The sequence below is a fragment of the Penicillium malachiteum genome (genome assembly GCF_028827825.1).
Source record: "Penicillium malachiteum strain IBT 17515 chromosome Unknown utg000002l:1.0-8849297.0:1.0-8852440.0, whole genome shotgun sequence".
Lineage (NCBI taxonomy): Eukaryota > Fungi > Ascomycota > Eurotiomycetes > Eurotiales > Aspergillaceae > Penicillium > Penicillium malachiteum.
In genome coordinates, this window is record NW_026643095.1 from 8,803,828 (window position 1) to 8,830,002 (window position 26,175).

At 45.8% G+C, this 26,175-nt stretch overlaps 10 protein-coding genes across 10 annotated transcripts; 4 read left to right on the forward strand and 6 right to left on the reverse strand.

Moving 5' to 3' along the window:
* Positions 1-674: 674 nt before the first annotated feature.
* N7483_006300 (arylsulfotransferase family protein) lies at positions 675-2,603 on the forward strand (the record flags this gene model as incomplete). Its single annotated transcript, XM_057089737.1, has 2 exons — positions 675-1,187; positions 1,308-2,603. 2 exons carry the CDS (start codon positions 675-677, stop codon positions 2,601-2,603), a joined length of 1,809 nt encoding a protein of 602 aa, XP_056949566.1.
* Positions 2,604-3,191: 588 nt separating this feature from the next.
* N7483_006301 (Zn(II)2Cys6 transcription factor domain-containing protein) lies at positions 3,192-5,124 on the forward strand (the record flags this gene model as incomplete). Its single annotated transcript, XM_057089738.1, has 5 exons — positions 3,192-3,300; positions 3,407-4,029; positions 4,104-4,547; positions 4,609-5,016; positions 5,104-5,124. 5 exons carry the CDS (start codon positions 3,192-3,194, stop codon positions 5,122-5,124), a joined length of 1,605 nt encoding a protein of 534 aa, XP_056949567.1.
* Positions 5,125-5,244: 120 nt separating this feature from the next.
* N7483_006302 (uncharacterized protein) lies at positions 5,245-6,672 on the reverse strand (the record flags this gene model as incomplete). Its single annotated transcript, XM_057089739.1, has 1 exon — positions 5,245-6,672. One exon carries the CDS (start codon positions 6,670-6,672, stop codon positions 5,245-5,247), a length of 1,428 nt encoding a protein of 475 aa, XP_056949568.1.
* A 1,036-nt stretch (positions 6,673-7,708) lies between these two features.
* On the reverse strand, positions 7,709-9,327 carry N7483_006303 (MFS transporter; the record flags this gene model as incomplete). The annotated part of the gene is made up of 2 exons (XM_057089740.1): positions 7,709-8,915; positions 8,999-9,327. 2 exons carry the CDS (start codon positions 9,325-9,327, stop codon positions 7,709-7,711), a joined length of 1,536 nt encoding a protein of 511 aa, XP_056949569.1.
* Positions 9,328-10,005: 678 nt separating this feature from the next.
* N7483_006304 (putative transcription factor) lies at positions 10,006-11,969 on the forward strand (the record flags this gene model as incomplete). Its single annotated transcript, XM_057089741.1, has 4 exons — positions 10,006-10,010; positions 10,134-10,940; positions 10,999-11,352; positions 11,414-11,969. 4 exons carry the CDS (start codon positions 10,006-10,008, stop codon positions 11,967-11,969), a joined length of 1,722 nt encoding a protein of 573 aa, XP_056949570.1.
* Positions 11,970-12,456: 487 nt separating this feature from the next.
* On the reverse strand, positions 12,457-14,610 carry N7483_006305 (Flavoprotein; the record flags this gene model as incomplete). Its single annotated transcript, XM_057089742.1, is given in 5 exon segments — positions 12,457-13,077; positions 13,131-13,797; positions 13,854-13,971; positions 13,989-14,267; positions 14,319-14,610. The coding sequence occupies 5 exon segments, from the start codon at positions 14,608-14,610 to the stop codon at positions 12,457-12,459; spliced, it is 1,977 nt and encodes a 658-aa protein (XP_056949571.1).
* Positions 14,611-15,474: 864 nt separating this feature from the next.
* Positions 15,475-16,540, reverse strand: N7483_006306 (GroES-like protein; the record flags this gene model as incomplete). Its single annotated transcript, XM_057089743.1, has 3 exons — positions 15,475-15,732; positions 15,786-15,922; positions 15,973-16,540. 3 exons carry the CDS (start codon positions 16,538-16,540, stop codon positions 15,475-15,477), a joined length of 963 nt encoding a protein of 320 aa, XP_056949572.1.
* A 514-nt stretch (positions 16,541-17,054) lies between these two features.
* N7483_006307 (glycerol dehydrogenase Gcy1) lies at positions 17,055-18,172 on the reverse strand (the record flags this gene model as incomplete). Its single annotated transcript, XM_057089744.1, has 3 exons — positions 17,055-17,537; positions 17,561-18,044; positions 18,135-18,172. The coding sequence occupies 3 exons, from the start codon at positions 18,170-18,172 to the stop codon at positions 17,055-17,057; spliced, it is 1,005 nt and encodes a 334-aa protein (XP_056949573.1).
* A 1,387-nt stretch (positions 18,173-19,559) lies between these two features.
* Positions 19,560-20,717, reverse strand: N7483_006308 (fungal specific transcription factor domain-containing protein; the record flags this gene model as incomplete). Its single annotated transcript, XM_057089745.1, has 4 exons — positions 19,560-19,983; positions 20,042-20,365; positions 20,419-20,560; positions 20,615-20,717. The coding sequence occupies 4 exons, from the start codon at positions 20,715-20,717 to the stop codon at positions 19,560-19,562; spliced, it is 993 nt and encodes a 330-aa protein (XP_056949574.1).
* Positions 20,718-23,714: 2,997 nt separating this feature from the next.
* On the forward strand, positions 23,715-25,000 carry N7483_006309 (benzoate 4-monooxygenase cytochrome p450; the record flags this gene model as incomplete). The annotated part of the gene is made up of 2 exons (XM_057089746.1): positions 23,715-24,652; positions 24,709-25,000. Coding segments are annotated over 2 exons (1,230 nt in total), but the record flags the coding sequence as incomplete, so codon positions are not given.
* Between the last annotated feature and the right edge of the window lie 1,175 nt (positions 25,001-26,175).

Below are 26,175 nucleotides of genomic sequence, written 5' to 3' on the forward strand. Positions count from 1 at the left end.
TTTGCTCCACACTTATTTCCAGAATATTGCTCAGCCACACCAAGCAAATTGTTCCAAGGAGAGATGGAAAAAGATGAAGTAAAGTGGAGTCTCTAGAGTGCTATGTGGAGATAAATGGAGATAAATGGCGTATGAGGGAGTAATAAGCTTAACTAGATCCGGAATTGTGGATATTGACACATTCCTGATTGGACTAATTATACGAGTACGCTAAGCGGAATTCGTCATTTTGTCGCGTGCACCTGGCATGGTTTAAATATTAGCCGGATTTCAAGCTTAAAGTACAGATTTTCACTAAACCGTGCAATAACCAGCGGATCATAATGAAAAGACGTGGGATTAAACCATCCCAACGCGCAAGCTTGTGGACCCCATGAGGAGACATACTTGTTCCAACCCATCAATTAAAATCTAAGAAATTTTCGAAGGTTTGGGACTCGTACTCCAAAATGTCCGTGAACTTTTGCGTCATCCAAGGTGCTGAGATGATCATTTCTATTCCAATATTATTAAATTCTAGCGGTACTCCTATTTGCTTTGCATCTACGGAGTGAACTAGACCTGCCGAGTATAGCATTCTTGATCTACACATGGCCTTCGAATTTCTCAAATCATCACAAAATGGCCAAGGCTTGTCATCTTCATCCTTCTTACAGCGTCGAGGGTCGGGTCAAATGAGTATTGGCTCTGATATCGGTGATCATGACCACGAACAGGGCATCCCGCCCCCTGCATATGCATATCATGGAAAACGACGATCATGTATGAGGAAATCCTTATGGGGTATCCCTATCATAGCCGCTTTTATTGTGGTCTATCATTTCCTACTGCCTCAACTTCACCGTTTTCGCTTTCGCGCCGACCTGACCTGGTATGACATCGGTCTCTATGGCTTCGCACCCTCCCAAAATTACCATAGCTTCGACTACGACGCCCCAATCCTCGGCTTTATTGAGAACGATGCCCGATGCAGTCGCGACTACCTCTTCTTTGCGCCAAATGGGGATTCCAATCCAGAGCCAGGACCTATAATCCTCGATGCCGATGGGGAATTAGTTTGGCGATTAGTTGAGGGCCTCGAGGGAGTGACGCAGGACTTCAGAGTGCAGCAATACAAGGGTGAAAGGTTCTTAACTTTTTGGGTTGGTGAGGAGATTGATGGACGGAAACAAGGTTACTGGTACATGGTACGTACTCATTGGGGTCTTTCACGATGATGATGATGTCGATTGTCTGATTCTATTGAGGAAGTGCAAAAAAAAGGGGACGAACCTGAACCTATGCTAACAAAATCGGCTTCATTATAGCTCGACTCCTCGTATAATGTTCGATATCGTCTCTCCCCTGGTGGAGACTTTACCACAGGCGATATGCATGAATTTCATCTTACCCCGGAAGGAACCGCCCTCGTTGTGATTTATGATCCGATCCCGGCCGATTTGACACCGATTGGAGGGCCATCCGAGGGCTGGCTCCTGGATGGAGTGATACAAGAGATCGAAATCGAGACAGGGGAAGTTCAATTCGAATGGCGCGCGTCAGAGCACTTTTCCGTGGAGGATACATTTCATGGATTGACCGGCTGTCAGGAAACGCATGCCGCCGCGTTCTCAGGATGTGGAAAGTCGCCAGACGCCGCCTTTGATTTCTTTCACCTCAATAGTGTGGAGAAGGACCCCGCTGGAAATTACCTGGTCTCGAGCCGATACACCCACACCATTAACGGAGTGAGTGGCACCGATGGGAGTGTTCTTTGGACATTAGGAGGAAAATCCAACGACTTCCAAGATATGTCAGAGGATGGATCTGCGACTGGAATCTCTTGGCAACATCACGCCCGTTGGTACGGCAACAGCAGTATCACATTGTTTGATAATGCAGTGGAGGATAATTCCGATCCTTCTATAGAGAGCCGAGGTCTTATCATCGACTTGGACATTCCTAACCGACAAGCTTCTCTACGAGCGGCATTTTCACATCCTCAAGGCATGGAAGTTGTGTCATTGGGGAGCGTGCAGGTACTTGAAGGAAGCGAAAATATTTTTGTTGGCTGGGGCCATAGTGCTGCTTTTACAGAATTTGCTCCGGATGGTAGCGTGCTCTGCGACATGCATTACGGTCCATCAGCCTGGAATACCTTCGGTCGCACAAAATCCTACCGAGTCTTTCGAGGTGACTGGATCGGACTTCCGACTCAACCTCCGGATGTGGCTATCGAGGATGAGATGTTGTATGTGAGCTGGAATGGAGCCACTGAGGTGGACCGCTGGCAACTTGAGGTGAAAGGAGATGATGATTCCTTTTTCATTTTTTCTCAAGTATTCACAACTGGCTTTGAAACCGAGATTGAACTTACATCACAGCTCCTACAGGGCTCCTCAATCCGTGTACTCGGGTTAGATATCGAGGGCAACACTCTGGGATCGTCTGACGTACTTCAATTAACGTCACAGGGAAGAAATGTTTCAGCATTCCTGGCCAGTTTTGGCGTCGTCGGGTTGCTCTTGGCGATTGCTGGGTGTATATTCTTGTTGGTGACCAAACGACGAGCTACAATATTGAAGCAAAGAGACCAGTACCAGTTACTCCAAATGCGGTCCTGATGAGTGCCCAGGTGGTATCATGTATATATTTTAAAGCATTTCAAATATTTGAACAATGCCCAAATCACCCGGTTCACTGTTTGAACCTTGGTGTTTGATACCCTCAATTTTCTATCTTCAGTGAATATTTGAACTCAGTATGAACATTTGAACGTTGATAGGCACAGAAAAACAACTGACAAGCCATTTATAACATTTGAAGGCGAGTGTTCAATCAATCCAAATGGAATCAATCATTTTGCCCATTTTGCCCATTTTGCCCCCTGTGTTTGCTTATCGCAGCCCATCTAGACCACTGCTTCATCCTAGCACATGTGCACGGATTTCTTCAAACTACTTGCCAGTGAGCCTTGCACGGCTTCAAGTTCAGGCTCCAGGGCTGGATGGATGAGGTGATGATGTTTGACATTAGTAAGCTGGCCCCAAGGATCTTCAACCCCGCTGCCTTGGAAGATTTCTGATCTGTATTGTTTTGATTGGAGTCATTGGATGTTTGATATCCTTCTAATATCATCGATAATTTCCATACATCGTAAACGCCGGCTAGTTCCGACCTTGGAAGGCTCCAGTTGTGGGAACCCTCTCACTATGGATCGGAACTTGAGTGACTACGTGGAAGATACTGATCCTCCCCTCATATCAGGCACTACAGATACTGAATTTCTATGTACCCTTTGTCAAAAGACATATAGTCGGCGTATGTTGTCTCAGATCCTGGGCCCTTTTTTTATCTCGATTCTGAATATGAATGACAAGTCTAATTGAGAAGAAATCGAAATAATTGACACTCCAAGTTGCAACAGGCGATCTACGGGATCGACATAGACGTCGATGCGCTAAGACTTTCGGCCAAAAGCGTGCCTCCAAGCGCAAGTCCTGTGAAAACTGCGCTCAGAAGAAGTTACGAGGCTCATTGACCCGCCCTGCCTGTAGTCGATGTATTCAAGTAGGTACATCCTGCCGCTATCCCGACACTTCGTCGACACCTGTCACATTGCCAGTACAGGGGAGTCAGGCCCGGGACCGAGAGTTCACAATACCTCTGGTCGAAGATTCAGAGCCTATGTCCGCTGATTTAAACATTGGAGATCATTTCATGTCCACGACATTGCGCGTGTACGGAATTCATAGCCATCATAACACAGCTGATATCTCTTGGAATCCAGTACTGAATAATATGGAAGTTATGCTGGGCTTATCTGAATATGCAACAGGTCCTTCCTGGCCTGACCTAGGATCGTTATTCTCGGTGGATGACCCGGACCATTTACATAACCAACAATCGTCCTCATTTATTTCACCGCAGCAAACATTCACTATACCGCACTCATCCGAAAGTTCTTCACAATCAGTCTTGGAAGATCCTCTGGGAAATCCGCTTCCCTTCCAACCTTCAACAACAGTAAAGGGACACATGATGGACCAAGTCACAGAAAGAGGTGACACAAGGATCCCTGAACCTGGCTTGTCATGGAATAATACTATAAGCACATTTGCCAGTCCTTTGCCACAGATATTTCTCATTTGGAAGGGGATAGAACCGATCTATCCCAAAAGCTTCTCTGGATTCTATGCGAATATCCACGATTGATGCTGCAGCATCAGTTCTGGTCCCCATTCATTCATCACAATCTCTACCGGTGCTCTCAGAATGGTATGGCCGAGCCCCTTGGTATCGCCCTCGCCTGCGTGTCAGCCTATGTTAGCTCCGTGGAATCTAGCTTCGAGTTTGTTGAAAGTCTGATAAAGAGTCAGCGAGAACAGCTGGTTCGCGATTTTCGTCTTTCCCTCGACCGCCCAGAAACATGCCTTGCAGCTCTACATGCCGTATGTATTTATCAGATATTGGGACTCTTCGAACAAAAGTCTGCAGATGGAGGAAATAAGCAGCACCAAGAAGACTCGAGAAAGGCAGCGGAACTTCACGGTTCTTTTCTACTAAAAGTGAGTATCCGTAGCTGCCCTTGCATAGTTTCCCGTCACTCATTTCCCGACTTTCACACAGATTACAAGATGCCTCTGCAAATTGCATAAAAGGGAGCTCGAGGGAAAGGAGACAGGATGGTCAGAGTGGAAGTTTATTGAGTCCCTCCGACGTAACATGTTCTTCGTTCATATCGTCAATATACTAGCAGCCGAAACCCGAAGACTACACTATGATTACTTTGAGCCACTGGACGATGACATGATACTTAACATGCCTCTCCCAGCACCGGAATGCATGTGGCGTGCCTGTAGCGAGGAGGAATGGAGAATCGCCTGTGACTATGACCGTTCAATCTCACCCACTCAATGCACCCTCCAGGACTTACTCAATTTGTCTCATCTGGGTACATTGGAAGTTCCATCACTACAGCCTTTAACGAGGATCATTTTGGAGTGTCAGAAGATCCGCCCTCATCACAGAGACGAGGTAAGCATATAGATGAACATACTAGAGAATAAAATCCATTTTTGCTTCTCTATTTCACTGTATTACTGAATTTATCTTGTCTCAAAGTTCGGAAGGCAGTTGATTTGAACGAGTGAGTATTTGCTTATGGTGGAAGTCTCGCTCAATAAGACATCAGAAAAGTAACACATTGATAAAGCCTCATGTTCTAATCCCAGAAATTGGTTTGACTTCAGCGAATAAAGGAACTTAAAAATGTCCCTTTAGACCACCCTGTTTCACACCACCCCAGATAACAAATTTAGGCTCGAAGTCTTTCCCAGATTTCTCAGTCTGGCCAAGAGCCCCACCCTCTGGTAGGAGAACGACATTCTCTGGATATATCTTCCCTAGAATTGCGAGTGCGACGATTGGCTGCATGGTCGGGATAACATGAAGACCTCCCTGTTTGGCGGTTATGAGACCACTGTCCGGTTGTAGGAGAATGTCAAGAGCCGGGTGGACGATGGCATTCTGGTTCAGAACGCCTGTACTTTCACCGGTGAGTGCCTGATAGGAGTAGCGATGTCCGCGAGCGATCTGACCGATATCAACACCGATGCACTTGCCATTATTCAAACCAAGCTGGAGCTTTAGCTGAAATATAGTGGAGCTGGCCGACGAGGTGATGGCCACATGAGCATTCTGAACAATAGGAGAGACGGAATCGGAGGGGAAGCTCAGCAGATCCTCAGCCCGAACCAAAGAGCCAACAGCAATCTCAGAACGCTGAGCAGTAAAGTAATCGGACAACTCATAATCAAATAGAACTTTCTCTTCCAATGGATCGATCTTCGTCGGCATATACTCTAGCAAGTGGAAGTGGGTATCGCCGCCGCTCAGAAAAGATGGCAAGATGCAACCATGCTCATACTGGAAACCATAACCACCGGTGTCAGTCTGCGGTAGATTTGGCTCTAGGAGTGCTTTAGCCAATTCAACTACAGATGACTGAGTCGCGCTCTTGGTAATTAGGGTTGTCAGGAATCGTTCGCGGGCAGGCTCTAGGTGGCGCATACCCCGTGCAGCTTTGCCATTGATGGGGATCAGGACCTTGTCGAAGTTCCGAAAGGGAAGGAGGGCATCACGAAGTAGAACCATTTGGTGCAGATATTCATTGCATAGCTGCATTAGGTGTGGCTGACTGCGCTTTCCAAACATGAGCTCGACATTGCCTGGCGTGAGCAAATGATTCTCACACGGGCTACGAAGATTGAGATTTGGTTCAAAGGGGCCATTGGGGGCATCACGCGCCCAGTTCACTAGTGTGCTATCAATTTGTTCTGCCTGCTCTTTTATCTCTCGGCGTGAGAGATCGGTGACATCGTCCTGGAATGGTAAGGTTGATTCCCGAGTGTTGGTGGACAAGTTGGAGGCAACGTTGTCGAGTAGCGATGCTCGGGCCGGTCTCGTGTTTGGAGAATCCTCGCCTAGATGGTAAAAAACAGTTTCCAAGAGGGGAGCGAAGCCTTCGACCAATTCACGCGGAGTATACACGCCAGAACGTAAGGACCAGGTGTGCGGCTGGGGTTCATCGCGAGCACTAACCCCTGGTTTAGGAGGAATAGCATGTCCGACCAGGATGCCCCCAAGTCCTGAAAGTTGGTAGGCAGGGATTTCAGTAGTTGGTATAGTCATTTTGCATGAGTGGAAGGGAAGTAACATCGACATGCCTCTCTTAAGTACTTCCATTTTTCCTTTCCTACAACATCACCTTGAGAATTGACCTGTGATTTATAATTATTCGGGAGATTATGGTAGGTTCGAGCCAACAACCTCCGGTAATGTGGAGCTCATGGTCGTATGCTTGGTCTCGTAATGTGAAGATGTCCCCAGGTGGTCGGAGTGTTGTGGTCAAGTTCGGAGATTTTTGGTCAATTGCGACCACCGACCAACGATCTCCGGTCTCCGGTCTCAACATCCAAATGTTTGATACCTAATTGTTTCAGAAATGTGTAAGATGGCAGTTCTTCCTATATTGATAAGTAGATAAAATAGTTTTGATCTCGTGAATATTGTAATACTCCACATCTATGCATTGGCCTTAGGTTCCTTCACAGTCCACCTAATACCGTGATACTAGTGCTTTGGAAAATTGCACCACAAATCTTCCCAAGATTGTATGCCATCTTGATATCCATGTTAATCCTGTTTGTGGTTTACGATCACTCGCGGGTGAGTTGAAGTCCACGCTCAATATGAGGCCTGTGCCAGATCCGAAAATGAGAACTTGAAGGCTATAATGAGATCATATGTATTCCCCTTCGCGGCCAATAATATTGGAATGAGAGGAAGTTTGTATAACACTAGTCTTGAAGAGTCACATAAAAAGCTCAGAATCATTCCAAGGTTCTACGTAGACTGGTGTTCCATCATGGTACTCAGTGCTAACATTTAGTACACATGTGAACTCCTCAACCCCCACTGGCAGGTACCGTGGTAGTGTTATATCTCTATCCATCCAGTCTCTTCATTCAAGTTATGTCTACTATGCCTTTCCACAAACACCGCTCCGGGCTATGTACTGCCTCATCCCCATTCTAGGTAGTCATTGAGCCTGGCGTAGTATAACCTACTAGTAGGTCATCGTTGCCTTTCCTCTATCACATATTCCTGTGAAAGTTTCAATTCCAAGCAAAGCTTGGCTAGTCATATGCCACCCCTCCCGAAGTCCTCATTCCCTTGAATCTGAGTTGCTTTGAGCGTGTTGCATCTGCATCGTCCTCATAATCTCCGCTGCCTCGAAAGAAAACTTACACTTCATGCGCACCTGCATACCATAGCAATACATGATAAGTGGAAATGGCATACAAATCACTGTCATGAAAGCTGGAACACTAGATGCCCAGTGGATGCCCAAGTTATTATACATCTGCGTCGTGAATAGGGGAAACACAGCACCCACTACAGACCGAAAGATAGCAGCTGCAGCTAGAACGGATGAAGCGTAGATTGTATAGGTATCGATCAAATAGTTCATGATGGGTAGGAGAACAAGCACACAACCGAATCCGAATGGGGCCGACAGAATGATGCATACAGACCAGTGGATGCTAGGGTAGTTGGTCCAAGCAAATGCAAACATTCCAATAGGTAGAGCGACTGCGCCGATAATAGCGGGTGGCAAGCGGGACTCTGGCGTTGTGGTTTTGGATATAACCAATCTGATATATCGGGTGTTGTTGTCCCAGATTGTATAAACCAAACCCAAGACGATGCCCATAGCAATACCGAGAAAGGAGAGGCCCCCAATGCCTTCACTCCAGCCACGATCTTCGTTGAATACAATTGGCATGGCACTCATAAACATATAAACTGTACCATAAATAATGGCCATATAAATGGATGCGACCAAGAGAATGGGCTCAAGGAAAAGAAAAATCCAAGGCCGGAACAGAGCCTTCTTGAAGACTTCGGATGGATTCTTCTTGCCCTGACGTTTCTCTAGGACGCTTATGTAGGTATTGAAGTCCGATCTTGAAAGTGAAAGAGCGTGCCGCTGTAGAATAACGGGCCCATATGTTTCAGGAATACAGATCCCACCCAGGATACCGAGAAGTCCAATAAAAATCGTACAGACGCCTTGTACCCATCTCCAACCAATATTCTCGGAGATAAAACCCCCAACTACTGGACCAAGTACGGGACCAAGGAATGGCGCGACAGAATAGACTGTTAAAGCAAGGCCGCGCTGGGCTGGTAAAAACAGATCGGCGATTGTGCCACCGGAATTCACGAGTGGAGATGCTCCAAAAGTGCCGGCGAAGAATCGTAAGACGAGAAGGGTGGCGATGTTTTGACTTCCAGCAGATCCACCGAGGAAAAAAACCATTGCGATATGACTGGTTATCCACAGCTTTCTTCTTCCGTATAGTTCGGATCTTAGAGATGGAGTCAATCAGTGAGTGAACACACAAAAGAGATTGAAAGGTGCGCGTGGTAAGCATGATCACTTATCACTTACAGAGGACCCCAGAGTCCAGGACCGACTGCAAATCCGAGAACGAAAAGGGAAAGACCCAGCGTGAAGACTTCTGGGCTAACATCGAATTCTGCAAGGATTTCATTGGAGGATGCGGAGTATGCGGACGAGGCTAAGGTGATAGCAAAAACGGAGGTAGTTGCAATGCAGGCAATGAACCATTTACGAGAAGAGCTCCAGTTCATCGGATTATCAGGGTCGTTCTTCTGAAATTGCACCACGAAGGGGTCTTCGTCAGTACCCATGCCGTCATAGATGGGTGCTTTCTCGACCTCGACTGTGTCAGTAGACATCGGAGTCTCGATTGGCATGATGAACAAATGATGAGATTTCAAGAGTAGATATTTCAAGGGATTCAAAGAGACTTCTAAGGGCTGATGTGATCATGATCTTTATACCAACTTGGGCACCTTTTGTACCTATGGTTAGAATGTGTTATAGATGCCGTCCGTGGTGGTGACAACCGGATTGAATCTCCATTGGCTGGAAATAGAAAGTGGATGTGAGTTAAAAGTGTTCCTATTGGGCAAAATCTGATTAAATCCATCTCATTATCCAATGAAATGGGGTGCCATAAAGGGGCCGTTGACCACGGATCCGACTCTGATTGGGCAATTGGCATGAATCCGTATCGGTCATGTATTCAAAGTGACCAAATACCGTATTAATACAAGAACATCGCGAGCCTCGTAATATTGATCACATGCACGCTTTGTCCATGCTCCGATGCTATTCATACCTTTCTTACGGGCTACTACTGCGTATAAATTCTGGAAATAAACAAGTTCAACTGGATCTGGTCTTGAACTCGCCTTGATATCTCCCCTGGAACTTGTGCCATGATATCGTTACAACCAGACCAACGTGACACACGGGTAATACGCAGGCCGCGATTAAAAGCTTCAAAGGCTTGTCAAGCATGCCGCTCCAGAAAGGCCAAATGCGATGGGAGTCGCCCTTGTATTCCACTCTTTCCTCCAAGACAAAATATGTCGTATGCCAAGCTGATATTGAAGAATGAATAGCTTGCGCCAAGCGTCAGGTCGACAGAAAGGCAGGCAACTACAAAACGCCTTCCACGGTCTGTGAGGACGCACACAAGCTTGCTTCAAAACAGTCCATTCAGACAGTTCCTCTCCTCGCTCGGCCTCTATCTCCAATACAAACTCCCCCCGACCCCCGCAACGCTTGAGTCTCGCTCTCGCCCAGAATCTTTGGGGGACGACAATTCGAACCAGGATCGCACATATTATACAGGCCATGGCCGTTTCGCGGGTCAGGTTGCTGCGGCTATAGATGAGAGAGCAGGCTTTGTTTCACCATGCACGCCCTATCAAGTCCCACTTATGGATGCGCCCCTGTTTGAAAACCTGGATCTATCCGTCAGATGCTCCACTTTCCCCATATCCACTGAATTGCCTTCCCAAACATGTGCGGATCAGCTTGTGGAAGTATATTGGGAATATGTCGATCCTGCAGAACCTATATTGGACCGCCAGCAGTTCTTGAAGTACTATGATTCCTTGTACTCTAACTCCAGCTTGCCTCTGTGTATAGAACCTTCCATCCAACTCAGCATTCTCAATTTAGTATTTGCACTCGCAGTGCAAAGACAAGAATATATCGCCCTTGCGAAGAGAAGTGAAGAGGGAAACAATTATTTTCGGCGCGGATGGGATCTTTTCCCTGCCGAATCTATCCTTTGGGATGCTGGGTCGGTCGAGCAGGTGCAGTGCATAATGCTTATGAACCGATACCTCCACTGCGCTGGCAATCAACAAAAGACTTGGATGACTGCGGGACTGGCAATGCGTATTGCACAAACAATATGCTGTCACCTCCCAGAGAGCTCCTCCGCGAAGGGTATGGGTGATGATGCACGGCTGAAACGTAAGGTCTGGGCAAGCTGTATTTCCCTAGATCGGTACGCCCAATAGTTCCTGAATTATAAGGACAGAAGAAATGTTAATTGACTGATACAGGTGTGTCTCCTGGTCACTTGGGCGGACATCGGTACTGGCTCTAATTCCGAGCCCCCACTTGAGAAACGCCTGTGAGCTGGAAGATAGACAAACAGAGACTTGTCGTTGGTATTCGGAGCTTCACGAAATTGGTAACCGGATACAACTAGCCCAGATTCAGACACGAAGCACGCTAGCTGCTAGATCAGTCATGCCGCCTCTCCATCAGCAGGAGGAATATCACACAGCAGTAGTTCATCTGGACAATTGTCTCAATGAATGGGAGGCTAATCTCCCAAGTAAACTCCAGTTAGGAAACTTGAAATTCCAGGAAGACAGAATACCTAGAATGACGCGATATCTACTCCACATTCGGTACGTCCTTGCTTCGATTTGTCGATCAAATGTCACCTCCGCTCACTCATCCTCGTCATAGTTTTCTTCATTTCCGACTCTACCTGTACAGACCAATACTTGCACGTTTCTACTCGATGAAATCCAATTCTCAATCCAATTCTATCAAAAATCCAAGTCTTAGTGAGCGCCTTCTCAAGGAGGGTGCCAGAATGTGTGTTGAGGCCGCGCAGAGTGTTACATCTCTAGTCGTCGAAACATTAGACCTCGGTCCGTCTATCGGTATTCTCCCTTGGTGGACCCGAATTTACTATCTCCACATTGCTGGTGTAATTTTCCTCGCAGCCATGGTCGAATCGGATCTATTTACCTGTTCAGTCCGTCGATCATGGCAGAACGTTATGGAAACTCTTTACGCACATATTCACCTGAGTACATACGTTCAGCAGTGCATCACAACCTTTGAGGCTCTGTATATGAAGGCCTCACATGCAAATTCTCTACATACGCTTGACGAAAGTGTAAAATTGACGAGCGATTGGGGCTTCAGTTCTGAAGATATCTTTCATGACATTAATTTTGATTTTGACGAGTTCTTATTCAGAACAGACGAGGTAAATTTGGGTGCGCTGGGTTAGCCACCAAATATCTTCATTTTGCCCAAACTTTATGCCTGTTCCTGCACCAAATCCTCTCAAGTACTATGTTTAACCTCAGTCTGCTCGGGCGTTGCCTTATCAGAAACTGATTTCATGTTGTTGTGACTCTGTACCATTTTGATTCATGTAAGAGTGAGCCACTATGATACGATCACAGATACCTAGGTCTGACCTATCTCAAGTGTTATCTCCAGCTTCAATCCCCCAAGCTTGGACATAGCTGTACATATGCGTAACCCGAACACCCGGCCTATTAATGCATATATCAGTATTATTTTCATGCGGATTGTCACCTGGGGCACTTTTGCACCGAGAGCACCAACTTCAATGTTGAAATGTTTCAAAAATCAATAATGCAGATTATCTTGTGTTTTAAAGGAAGCAAAAAAGACTTGAACCAACATTTGCATTTTGTGATTCTTCAGTTATGAACCAGGCGTTGAAGCAACCAGGATAATGCTTCAATTTACCCCGAATATGGCTTACGAGCGATCCCTTCCAGAATTGCCTTAATTCTCAAAGCCAGCTTCTTTGAGTGATACCGGCTGTGTTGCAATGCCCCAACCATTAGCCACATGTTCTGCACGCCGGTCTCTTTCCAGGCACAACGTAACTCGCCCTCATCAATACCCCAGATTGGCTTACACTTCCTAGCGACATCATCACCAAAGATCCGACGCACTGATTCAATCGCATTCTTGAACCTAGTAGCCAAAATTACAAGATCGTACTTCACCTCCCTATTGTTATTCAGAATGAGACTATTCTCAGTGAACTGAACCGGGTAACCCTGTTCAACCTTGATTCGACCGTCAATGATTGCCTGAAATGCACCGGCATCGAAGTAAAAGCCTCCGTTTCTGGTATAAGCCAAAGTCTGTTGTCCGGTATCACGTTGGCCTCTCCAGACCTGAAAACAGGCCTTCTCCATCTTCGCAATCATTTCAGCATCTGCGTCCCAGATATCCTTGGCCGTGCGGCGGAATGGCTCTTCAGCAGGACCAACTGGAAGGCCATTGGCAATACGATCAACAGTATCCATGTCCGGTGCCTTGTGGCCTTCTGGCCCGTAGACTGGCTGAATCATCTATGAAATAATTGATATTGGAACCTATGATGGTGTCGTGAGAAGCAGCTTACTCTGGGAACCGATTCATCCAAAGACATGACGTATGTTGGTGATCTTTGAAGAAGTGTGACATCAATTCCGCAACGAGCGAAATCGAATGCTGTATCAAAACCAGATGATGAAGTCGCTACCACCAGAACTTTCTTCCTCTCCCACTCCCGGGAAGAGTCATGTTGGGTAGAATGTCTTATCTCTCCCTTAAAGTCTTCCATACCAGGTATCTCTGGCATAAAAGGCACACCGGCAAATGAGGTAGCCAGGATGACGTGCTTTGGGTGGAAGGTTCGAGTGTACTTATTCTGGTTGGTTCCACGTTGAATCTTAATATCCCATTCTCCATTCTCTCTTTGCGCGGTAGACACAATGTTGGAATCTGTCCATGTCGGGAGTTCAAGAGCCTGCGCATACCAATCTAACCAGTCACCCATCTTGCCTGCTGGAGTATATGTGGGCCAATGCTCTCTGAAGAAGGCTGTTAGGATCCCCTTGCACCCAAATAAAACTTCACGCTGTTCACTCACGGGAAAGGGAAGTAAGAGAAGTGATCCCCCCCAATGCGGAAGATGCAGTGAGAGATATTCATATCGTTTGCGCCAGTTATCCCCAATCCGCTGGTTTCGCTCAACAATGAGGGGCGTGATTCCGAGAGCCTTTAGTCGTGCAGCAATATGTAGACCACTTTCAACAATGTCAGCATTTCAATCATCGGGTTTTCAGTATATTGAAAGACTCACCAGTGACCCCCACCAACAACCACCACATCAGGCTCCACCCCGTCCAGGTTATTATCCTCAGCTCGTCGATCGCACCATGACTTGTTTACGACCATATGGCCATCAGGGTTTGGGACTTCTGGGTATCATGAAGACCTTCCATAGCAGTATGCAGCGTCCACAATTTGAAGCCTTCTCCAGTTTTGACAATTTTCATCACTGCACTCGCACTGGCCACGTCTGTATCGAACGAATAAACAGCCTGCATCCAAGTAATATCGGTATAGGGCCTCTGTATCGATGGCGAAGGGTCAATGAGCTTTTCGTGTTGTACCGAAGTCTGAGAGAACAAATCGGAAGCAGCTTTCTCGATCTTGCTGCGGATATTGAAAGATCGATAATCCCAGGTGAAGACAAGCTTGTCTCCCCAGATGCCTAGAGAAGTTAGTACTGATAGTTTCGACATTCAGCGGTTCTCAAATATACCATTTCCAACAAATAAACCGGCGAATGCCTTTGAATCGCCTCTCTGAATCGAGCGGGCAATGGCGTTCACAAGCTGACCTGCGATTTCTTGCTTGTCCTTCTCATCCTCCACGGTGAAGTCCAAAAATTCTACATCATCTCCGTGAGTCGGGAGAGGAAAGTCATACTTGAACTCGTACATGAAGTCATCTTCGAGTGGCTTCTTAACATCATCCTTGATGTAGTGAAAAGGTGCTTGTTTAACATTCCAAATGTCGTTCTCAGTAACAGCACTGAAATCTGTACTCGGCATTTTGACGAAACTCTCGAATTGACTGACGATATCGGATTGATTGATAAAGGTCTGTGAAGCTGGTGATTTCTGACGAATTGGTGTGCTTTAATGCCCCGAGAGCAAAAGGTTTCCATGATGATCTAGCGGAAAAGCGGAAGGTAACTCATTCCAAGATTTATGGAATGACATAGGTACTGATACTTGGTGATGATTGTTCGGCTCTCCAATTTATACCCGCTTTTCCGCAACTTGAGCCAGATGATGCGGGGAAATCCATGCCAGTACCATATGGTCGAAGTCAAAGCTTTTCAGCACTCCACCCAAAATCCCACATGGAATCTTGGAAGATGCCACGTTAACTTTATCCGTTCTTTCACACTGTCTCATCGGGCGTGCGTGCTCCAGGCTCGGTACCTCATCTCATAATAGACCACAAAGCCTTGGATTGATTGAGCTGACAAGGCGCCTATACTAAACAGCTATTACCCCCTTAGTTGTTGAGTTCACTTGCCTTGTCAAGGAATTCCGAGATTCTCAGCTAGTACTATATAAAAACACATCAATTTCCACATGGACGGTTTTGGGAAATATGCACATGTGAAGAGGAGAACTTATCATGGACCAAAGAGTAACTAGTAAAAGTACATGTAAATAGTACAACCTCGGACGTGCTTTCAACTTACGCCTTAAATCTGTCTCAATAGTACATGCATTGATGTATCTTTAAGACCAAGCGGGGAAGAGGTAAGATGATTTCATACCCCAGTGAAAGAGTAGTAACAAATACCATGGAAAAGATTGATTTGACTGATTTGAATTGAATACTCAAATTTGAGAAACTAGTAGTAGCAGGTTCAAAATAAAAATTAAAAACCCAGATGCCTATGGCTTTGGTTGCGTCTTATCGACCCTAATGAGAATCTTGACATGCTCCTCCTTATTATTAATGAGCTCCATAATTCCTTTCTCTTCGAGCTCCTCCAACTCAATACGTGAAGTAATCATCCGCTCAAGATCTTTTCCAGTGATCTTGCCCTCATGGATGGCGGCAATAACCGACTTGAAGTCACCCTGGGAGAGCGAAAGGTCTGACTGGATAGTCTTACCGTAGTAGAGCAACTCATGCATATCAACGATAGCCTAAATCAGATATTAATGGAAATTGGTCCTTCATTGGAACGGGATATACGGACCGGTTTATTCCACAGGGCAATGTTGTAATACTTTCCGTATTTACGAATGGCCTTGATTCCGTCGGTAATGGTGGCTCGAACTCCGGAAGCGTCAAATGCCAAGTCTGGACCGACATTATACTTCAAAATAGAATATGCTGCTTTTCTATAGAATAATTTGAATATTTTTGATCGACATACCCGTCACATGCTTCCTCGGCAGCAGCAGCAACATCAGTGGTGATGGGATCAAAGGTGCGGACAGCACCAAACATTGCCGCTTGTTGGTGTCGTGTCTTGGATGGCTCCAAGGCCAGAATATGTTTGATACCCTTGGCCATAAGGCAAATAATCACAGCAAGACCAATTGGGCCTGCACCGAAGACTATTGCGGAGTGGTGTGCTTGAATTCCAGAATTTGTCACAGCATGCCAAGCAACAGAGAGGGGCTCAATCAAGGCACCAGCCTCTAGATACACCCCGGCTGGAAGTACATGGCAAAGAGACGCTGAAATAACAATGCTTTCACATAGACCTCCCGGGTTGGCAGAAATACCAAGGAATGCAGATTGGCCACAAACGTTACGCTTCCGAATTGAGCAAGCGTAGCACTTCTCATCTTTGAGCAGGCCTTCGACTGCGACTGTGCTTCCCACTTCGCAGCGCGTAACTGAGGGATGAACCTCAACGACAGTTCCTGAAAACTCGTGGCCCAAAATGATTGGCATGGTTTCACCGGTCAGTGGATGAGGGCTCTCTGTAGTCGGATTTCTCAGTGCTGTCAATGCCAGTGGTAGTGGTAAGGGTAGTGCATGTTTCTTTCACCGTGAATCAACCCAGGTGCCAACTATGAATTTCCATATCAGGCTCCAGCATTAGAAGGTCTCAAGACAGAAGCGCCATCTAAAGAATGAGGTTGTATCCACTTGAAAGGGTCGAAAGACTAATACTACCTGGGTACTAAAAGGCTCAAATTTGAAGGAACTCCACGCTCTGGAAGGTCTAGTAGGAGTCAATGTTCGAACTCATTCAATAGCATTAAGAGTTGAAGGTAAGACTGGAATTTACATGTTCTAGGCTCTCGGGCGCATATGCCAGGTGACAGACAACCTTCCAAGGTTAGGAATCACATTATACTTCGTTTTCATATGTTATTTAACAGCAAAACAGATATCCCTTTCTTCCCAACCCCGATAATTTCCATCCATTGTAAGGTAAAGACGCAGGGTCATTCAGATGTTTGAGTCAACAAAGTGAAAACCGTATACGGTCACTATAGTTCCCAATATTCTAGATATAAGCTCCAGGGTTTGGGCCCAACGGCTTTGTTCCATTCATTCGTCGTCGCCGAAGCTTATCATGCATCGCCGGTGGAAGAAAAGAGCTGTCGCAGACCTTGAATCTAGACGAGATGGCATCAATAATTGCAATCTCATCGTTTGTTAACTCCCAATCATTGATATCAAAGTTCTCTCGCACTCGTTGCGGATTGACAGACTTTGGAATAACCGACCACCCCTTCTGTAAGCCCCACTTGAGAAGAATCCGTTGCACAGACTGCCCCTTGCGTTGGGCGAGGTCGATCAGGGTTTGATTTTTGTAGAGGGGAGAATCAGTTGATCCAAGGCATGAATAAGCAGTGCTATGAATCCCGTTCCTGGTGTTGTAGGCTACCAACTTCGGCGATGGGTTGTTGGGATGGAGCTCAATCTGGTTTACGGCTGGAACAATCTGATCAAGAGTCAGCTGCAACCCTGGGCTCTTGGAGTATCTCTGGGATGAAAATTTCTCCTTACCCTTGTTGATGGGTGATTCAGTAGTCTCTCAAGATGAGTGATACCAAAGTTAGAAACCCCGATTGCCTTCACCTTCCCTGTGGCTGGAAGCTTTTGCATTTCAACCCATGTGTTGATGTAGTCCCAATCAGGAATGATCTTGGTTTGATCATTGGGATCGGTTGAACAAGGCCAATGAATCAGGTATAGATCAACATAGTCAGTCTGAAGTGCCCTTAGAGATGCTTCAATGGCTTCTGGGACCCGGGTGTGCCACTGATTATGAAGTTTTGTTGTGAGAAAGATCTCATCGCGAGGAACTCCGGATGCTTTAATCCCATCTCCGACTTCAGCTTCATTGCCGTAAGCTGCTGTTGCATTAATGTGGCGACCCCCAGCTCGTAAAGCAACTTCAACAGCAATGCTCACATCACCTGGCTGAGATTGCCAAGTTCCAAGTCCAACTGCTGGGATGCTATCTCCGGTGTTCAAAGAGTATGTTTTTCTACATCGAGATGATTATTTGTTAGTCACACATGCATATGAAGATGTATACGTCAGGCGTGTTCGTCATTCTTCAAATGTTGTAACGTACTCGGAAAAATTCAACTTGAAGTTGGCAGCCGACGACATGGTTGAAAATTCGAGTGATTCAAGTTCCAGTTAACAGGACGAGACCTTTGATTGTGTGTTGAAAGTATTATGCTGGAGCTGTTCATACATTGAAGATGCCGGATATTTTATGACCAGATCCCAACTTGAACGGATGCCACCATTGATGACAGCACATGTGCATTAAAATGGATATTGGAAGATCGGCCTGAGGCACTTCAAATGTTGGAACCTTGGAAGCACCTGAGCCGGCTGTGTGTATTTTGAGAATTTGCTATGACCTCAGTATTTACCGGTGATGCTACCCCTTGTCGTGAGCAGTAAGAAGACAATACTATGCCATTTCAACATGCGGAAGATGGTTTTCCGCAGACACAAATATATCCACTTCAAGGGGTGGGGCTTTGTAAGGAAAAGGGATCGTTCGGCAAAACCTCAGAAAACCTTTCAAATGTGTAGGAACACCCCGCCAGGAGAGCATAGATCTGAGCAAATGGGATTCAAATTTTAATATCTCACTGTTGTGATGCGGGGATAATATTTGAAATGTTGGAAACCCCGATCTCTGAGTCAACTAGTGTCTCCGAGTCGTGATGATCCACATGAAGACCAGAATTACCGAATTGAGATATACTCCTAGTTCAGTTCATGCATGCACAGGGGTGGTTAGGTTGTTGTCGAGATTTTATCCTTCGGCTAGGATAACCAATACGGAAAACGTACTTCCGAGAGAGCTCTAAGACAACATTGGAAGTCTCGTTTAGCCTCGGAGTTTCGTGCAAAGCTCAAATGTCCAGGCGAGCAGGAGAACGGAGCGCATCATCCACTATTCATGCAGAATGCCTCCAGTAAGCGAGTTCAAAAATCTATTCAGAAATCTGAAAGGAAAGGAAAATTGATTGGTTTAGATTATGAATAGATTGACGATCAGTTGAAATGTAGGGGTAATCCATTAGTAAAGGCTAGATGCAGCTCCGTAAAATGTATGGAATAAATCCCGATCCTCCATATGAAGCGCAAATGTGTCATTGATACCACTGGAAACAATATCTCCAAAATCGAAATCGCTAAAATCAGTTGCACCCTGGCAATACCAAGGAATTCCATTTGGGAGATCGTAAAGAGTCCCACCACTCTTGGCCTGGGGTTCTGAAAGTTACTCGGATTGTCCTTCATGATGCTGTTGATTTATAAGACCCTCCACATCCATGGGTTGTGGAATCTCAAGAGGAACTTCAAAGTCGAATGAAATGTCGGGACACATTTGCATTTTCCAAGTGAGCATGCCAGAAAGAGGCTGAGTAGAGGACACACCGAGCACTGCTGGGAATGGAGATTGATCAGAACCAAGCCCAGCTTGTTTGACCGCAGGATCATCTCTCTCCTTTCTTGCATGATTTTCCGCTTCTTAAATGGGATTTTCTGGAGTTTGTTCTTCCTGGCTCGATACCTCATCCAGCGGCCTGAAGCCTTCTATGAGGCTTTTCAATATCTTAACAGCCTTTTTTGCCATAGTGTAAAAGTCACCAAGCTCGGTTAAAGCTGCTAGGCACATGAAGAGAAGACGATAATGGGACTCGACATTGGTCAATCGATAGTTGATGAGGTGAATTTTAGCAGCAATAAAAGCCATATGCACACCATTTGGCGATATGTGTCTTATGTTATAACGCTGACAGTAAACGTGAATAAGCTTTGCGATATTGGCGGCGGCCATCATGCAGGTGGTTGTTGAATTGATATGTGACGCATCTTGCGACAATTCGTCTCTTGCCTTGGAAAATTCCAGTAGAGGCCGGTGAACTAGAATAAGATTGTAGTAGAATTGCATGCTTATTTGAAATCAGTATTCAGAACGCAATAGGTCAGCCATTTATGTGAATCACTCACTGAAGAGCTAAGACGGCAGGTGGCGAAGGCGATGACTGATCATCTGCTGGCCATGCCAAATCATCGGGAAGCTTCCGTTGCCACTCCCACAATTGGCCATGGATTTCGAATGCAATTCTTTTGAGATTTTCATTTACATCATTGAAATGTCGCTGTGCATAAAGAGCGAGGAGTTTTCTGCCGCATATCCGGGCTAGCGCGACAGTGTGAGGTAGAAGGTTCGGCGGCATATTCTCATCTGTCATGAGCCTCTCTTCTGGTGGACATATTGTGATATCCCAGTCCATTAAAATGGTTGGTCGCTGGCAATAAGCGCTGTAAAGCCTAGGGATTGAATTGTCAGAGGGGAACATCCTAGGGAGTTCGAAATCACTGACTTATCTTCAATGTAACAGCCCCAGAATGCTACTGATCGGTACATAGCCTCCTCATCCGTCATCTTTCCATTGATTGGAAAGCATTCGGGAACAGTCGAGATGAAGACCCAATTTGGTGGCCGTTCGGAATCCAATCCCTGGTCTTGTAGTTAGATGTAAATTTCCCTCTCGAAAATCATTATTTCTTGATGCTCACCACTAAATATCCACCCGAGAGAGTTGTCAACGAACGTGCCATACCAAGATCCAATTAGGATGGCTGCCTGTACTGTCGTCACAACTGGAGACTCCGTCTCCATATCAAATAGTACTCTTGCGCGACGATGAAATCTGTCACCCACGCTACCATGTTCTGTGGCATACCTTTTCACACCCTTCTCAGGGGTTATTAAGGAAGCCAATGCTAACATGAAGTAAAGAAGACAAGGTGTATAGAACTTGCGATCCCCATTGCCTCCATTTTCATGTGCACGTTGGCGGTGTCGCAAAAAGATGGTAGGATCTACAATCACAATGTGGGAGGCCTGAAACTTCCAACTAGAAGATGGTCCACATTTGGCTCTGGCTCTATAAAGTCTTGTAATGCAGAAGGCGATATTTCACGGTTTTTCAAAAGGTGAGCCGCGATACCACCTTCGGGTGACGGACGCTGCTGTCTTTCACCGTATGGAAACATACTGGATTCACCTAGGTAACGCGTATTTCCATAATCTTGATCTTTACAAGCACCCGCTGGTGGTTTAGCTTCATCCATTTCAATCGGGAATCTCCGTGTAGCTCTAGCGGCACTCAGGGTTGTTTTTCTGCTATCTCAGGAGCAGGCCGAGGCAGGAGATGCGACAAAAGAACGAGAAGGCGTACGAAGACCCAAGTATGACTGTGGGAGGGAGACTGCAGCGAAGGATTTGGTTGATGCTGTCAGGTTGGCGGTTGTGCTTTGCAATACAAATGGGCTGTTTGATGCAACCGGAATGAGATGATCAGGAGATTTGGACACAGATTGATTTTTCGAGATTTTTTGCGTGTTCAAAGGCGATTCGCCACGTTGGGTCAAGCTCTATTTATTGGGTCTTTCCAAGGTGTCAGGAGATCCATTTCGCTGAGAAGAAAGAGTCCTTAATTCACTCTCGAGTACTGCGACCCGAGTTTGTAGCGCCTTGATGCTTTGCCGTTGTTTTCGCCTGTCCTCGCCATACAAGCGCAAGTCACATTTTTTATTACGCAGACGACAAGTCGTGCATGATCCAGAGCTTTCGGCCTACTGTGAGATATCACAGCGTCTCTTTGCTTTCTTGCATCCAATGCAAGCAAAGCTAGCACGACTTGCATGGCGCGTATGTTTCGATATATTTGACTTGTCTGGCATCATAGGAAGATCGACGCTCGCGGATTTGAGAGTTCAAGTTCAAGTTTCCATAAACACCATTCAATTCAAGGAACCAGATCCTGAACTAGGTCAAGCATTCCCTGAAATATACTTCGCATTGGATTTTTGTGGTCAGTTTGTTCCAGTTTCCCTGCATGGCAGAGGTAAATTCTTACTAATGCGATCACAGCACTTGCGAATATCTATCATTATTTCTCCTTGCTGCTGATGACTATCCATGATCCAAGCCTGCCAAAGATTGGGCCCGCTGGTTATGAACAGCGAAGGAAGATAAATGTATTTGACGGTGCATTAATAACAGACGTAGCTACGTTGCTGATCAGTTGAAGGGACTTATCATATCATACCTGGGTCTCATTTGCGGACTCGCCATTTCCAACGATGTGCCACCTTTGAGAACAGTAGCGGGTCTCACTATTTCATAATGTAAGTTGAACCCGATTTCAGCAAATCCAGATGTCTTCGGTGTACTAATTCTTGTTAGGCGGTGTATTAATATACAAAACTGAACTACAAGTCGCATTGCTGGATGTACTAGAAATGATTGAACGGGAGACTTACTGGCCGACAAAGGAATTTCAGCAGTCGTTACGGGCGGAATGGACAGAAGAGTAAAGAGCTGGAGGAAATAGAGATATCCATGTTCAAAGCCTTCTCTTCGTCTCAACATTGAAGTCTTCCAAAGTTGCGTCAGGATCTGCTTTATTTACTCCACATATCTATCATCGATCTTTGCATAATTGAAGTTTGCTTACTGGATGAAGTCGTTTTTGGCAAACCCCTGCAATTGGTGCGTGATATAGTAGAGCGTGACCAAAGTGATTTTAGCCAGAGTAATGTCAGAAATTAAGGCAATAACTTTAGAAGATGAGGAATTTTGCAGCAGCCGTATGATTGAGGAGACTTCAAGTTCCACTGCCAAGTTGTTAGTTAAAATGCACTCAGCGTCAGTCTCTTTGCAAGAAGCACTTCACAGCGCTGCACATGAATGTGGAAGTCCATAAATAGCAGAAATATGAACCTCCTAGGTCGTGGGCACAAGACCTTCATTAGAACCACAACGGCAACAATCAAGAAATCTGTCATCAATGGAGCAAATCCCCCCAAAATTCTGAAATTTCCTCATTGAGACAGGTATATCCAAAATTTTCCGCATTGGGAACTCCACCTTCATCGCGGGGGAATATTATCTCAGTACCGGAGACGTCGAGCAAGATGGGAAATAAATCCCGGATGACGGGGTTCCCTATTAAAGCCCTGTCCAGATAGATGTGCATCACAACCTTGGAAATATACGATACCTATCTGAGCAGTAAGTGGGGTAATCAAGGGCTGTTCATAATTGCAGCCGCAGAGTGAAAAATCTTGTTGGCTCTCCATCTCTCGTCTGGTTAGGCAATTATGGCCACAGTTTTATGTAGACAGATTAGGAAACTTGCGATCTAATGCCTGATCATCTCACAGGCCCTGGTAATTCCTTGCAGTTCCACATTCAATGCTGACACAGACCGCAAGCCTTTAATATGCTATAAATGGTATGAAGTTCGCCGTTATAGACAATGGCAGTCTTGACATCTCTCCAGACAAGTCATCAGCCATACCGTTGAATTATCATTTTACCATGTTCTTCTTCGCATTTTTAATTTGCCTAGGGGTAATCCTCTCATTCCTTGTTATTACCAAACATCTCCTTGATTTCTTCCGCGATTCGAAAGCCTTGCGTCGGTTTCCTGGAATGACCACTTTCTACCCTCTGACAAATATTCCTTGCATGATTGAAGCGATCAAGGGATGAAGATTCAAAGCCTTCCACGACGCTCACCAACAACTCGGGCCCGTTCTGCGAGTCGGCCCTAATTCTATATCATTCAACGATGCAAAAGCTGTGAAAAATATCTACGGTCACAGTTCCCCCGTTAGGAAAGGGGATCTCTATGATTTACTTGCTGGCTCACATCGCCATCTCGCCCATGTTTCCAACCGTGAAGAGCATTCTCGAAAGGGACGTCGTGTGCTTGCCGGGGCGTACTCTCAAGCCAGCTTAGAGAACTGGGAATACATTGTCGCCGATCGCACCGCCGCCCTCCTCAAACAATATGATCGCCTCTGCAAGGCTCCTGAGTATATCCCAACAGTCCACGGAGGCTCTCGGTGGGACATTTCCGGTGAAAAGTTCGGGAAATTTATCAACCACCGATATTGGATGATCCTGTTCGCACAGGATGCAATCTTGCAGATAGGTTTGCCAGCGGATTTGAAGTTTCTAGAATCCGGAAGCGACGTCGTGACAACCCAGAGCATGGATGGCAAGTCGCATACCTTTAGCTATCGCGATGTACTGTGGCGATCCCATCTCATCCAAAATGCTCTAGTCTGGTCGCCTGGGCGGTTCAAATGGCTATCAATACTTACTGCATGGCACTCATACTGGAATGATGGAAAGCTCCATAACACTCTGTGTGTTGCCCTGGTCCACCGTCGCCTTACGCGCTACAAGGCTGGGGACAGGCTGGATGATTTCTTCACATACATCTTAGAAGACAAATATGGGAATCCCAACATGTACCCACTGGGTGAGATGATTGCGGAATGCAGCATTATGCTTAACGCGGGGAGTGATACCACTGGGATAGCCTTAACAAATGTTCTTTATTGGCTATTGAAAAATCCGATCTGTCTTGACAGATTAAGAGATGAAGTGGATGGAACATTCGACGAAGGAATGGTCGTTGCATCATATGATAAAGTGAAGAATCTGCCATACCTGCGAGCATACTTAGATGAAAGTATGCGACTGACGCCTCCAAACACTATGAGTGTCAACCGCCTGACACCATCTGAGGGCATGTCAATCATGGGTTACTGAATTCCAGGAAATACAACAGTACATTCCCCCCGTACAGCATGCATCGTGATCCTGAGGTTTTTGCTGATCCGGAGTCATTCAACCCTGATCGGTGGCTTGGAGAGAAGGGTAAAGATCTACAGCCACACTTTATTACTTTCAGTGTCGGCGCCAGAGGATGTATTGGGCGCAATATCACTTATTTGGAGCAAACAGTCGCCCTGGCAAGTATGGTGCATCGATATGAAATTGCATTGCCACATGATAACTGGGTTTTGGGGCAACAGGAAGCATTCACCTGCTCTCCAGGCGACATGCCGATACAAATCAAGAGACGTTACTTTCAATAAATGGGACTCATTAACACTGAATTGATTTGCTCTTTCTTTGAATTTATGATTTTACCTTTACGGATAGAAATTCCAGAGGCCTTTTGCTTATAGAACTCGGATAAGGTGAAACCGTGAAAGTGGGGGATCCGTACGCCCGAGCACTTGAGTCGGCCCGAGTTCATAAGTGGGGGAAGAAGATACAGATTTCCATATATATTGGTCTGAGTCATACTATTAATAGAAACAAAGGAGAAGTCACTGGCACTGTATACACCTTCAAATGTTAGAAGCAAGTTGCATTCATTTCCCCAACTTCAAATATTCGTTCGTGCCAGTGCATGTTCGCGGTTGTGGAGCTTGAGTGTCTATATATCGCCATTCTCAACTTGAACTTGAACTATCACCCATGCGAAACTTGCACATGTGAACTTGAAGGTTGCCTCCATCAAGGAAATCCATTCCATTTTAGGTAAATTCAATATTTCAAGTGTTACCCCGCTGATAACTACACCAACCTTGGAAGCAGCTTCCGCACGTGCCGGCTTATACTACTAGTATGAACTAGTAGTCACAAATGGATGCCTGCTGGGGTAGGTGGCGCAACCTTCAACTTGAATGTTGGAATATATAAACATTCGAACTTGAAGGAAGAACTTGACATCTGGAACATCCATTTGAAGAAACCTCAAAACTGCCAGTGGTATTACCTCTAGGGGGACCAGTTGACCCAGACTCTCCACTTTCTTAACATCCATTCCATATCCACCTTGGCAACATTTGAAATCACTTCATCCAGTTAACTCTTGCAAAGTCCCATGATGCCGCTCCAACGCTCACCAGAGGTGGTGGTTGTATCCCCCGAAGCGCTCTCAGCCACTCTACCTCAGTCGCCTGAAGACCCCAATTTCGGCAATGTTAGTTGGCACACTGTTTTCTCTCATCCAGATACCCCAACTAGCGATATGAGTGCTGGAATTGGCCACTGCTCTCCAGGAAATGGTCATTTGTGTCAACATCGCCACGCGCAAGCAGAGATATATCATATTTTGGAAGGGGATGGGGTGATGAAGATAGACGGTGTATCTTATGATGTTACTAGAGGATCAACAATATTCATCCCCGGGAACTCTGAACATGGTATTGTGAATGTTGGGGCAGCGGATTTACGTTGGTTCTATGTCTTTCCCACGAAT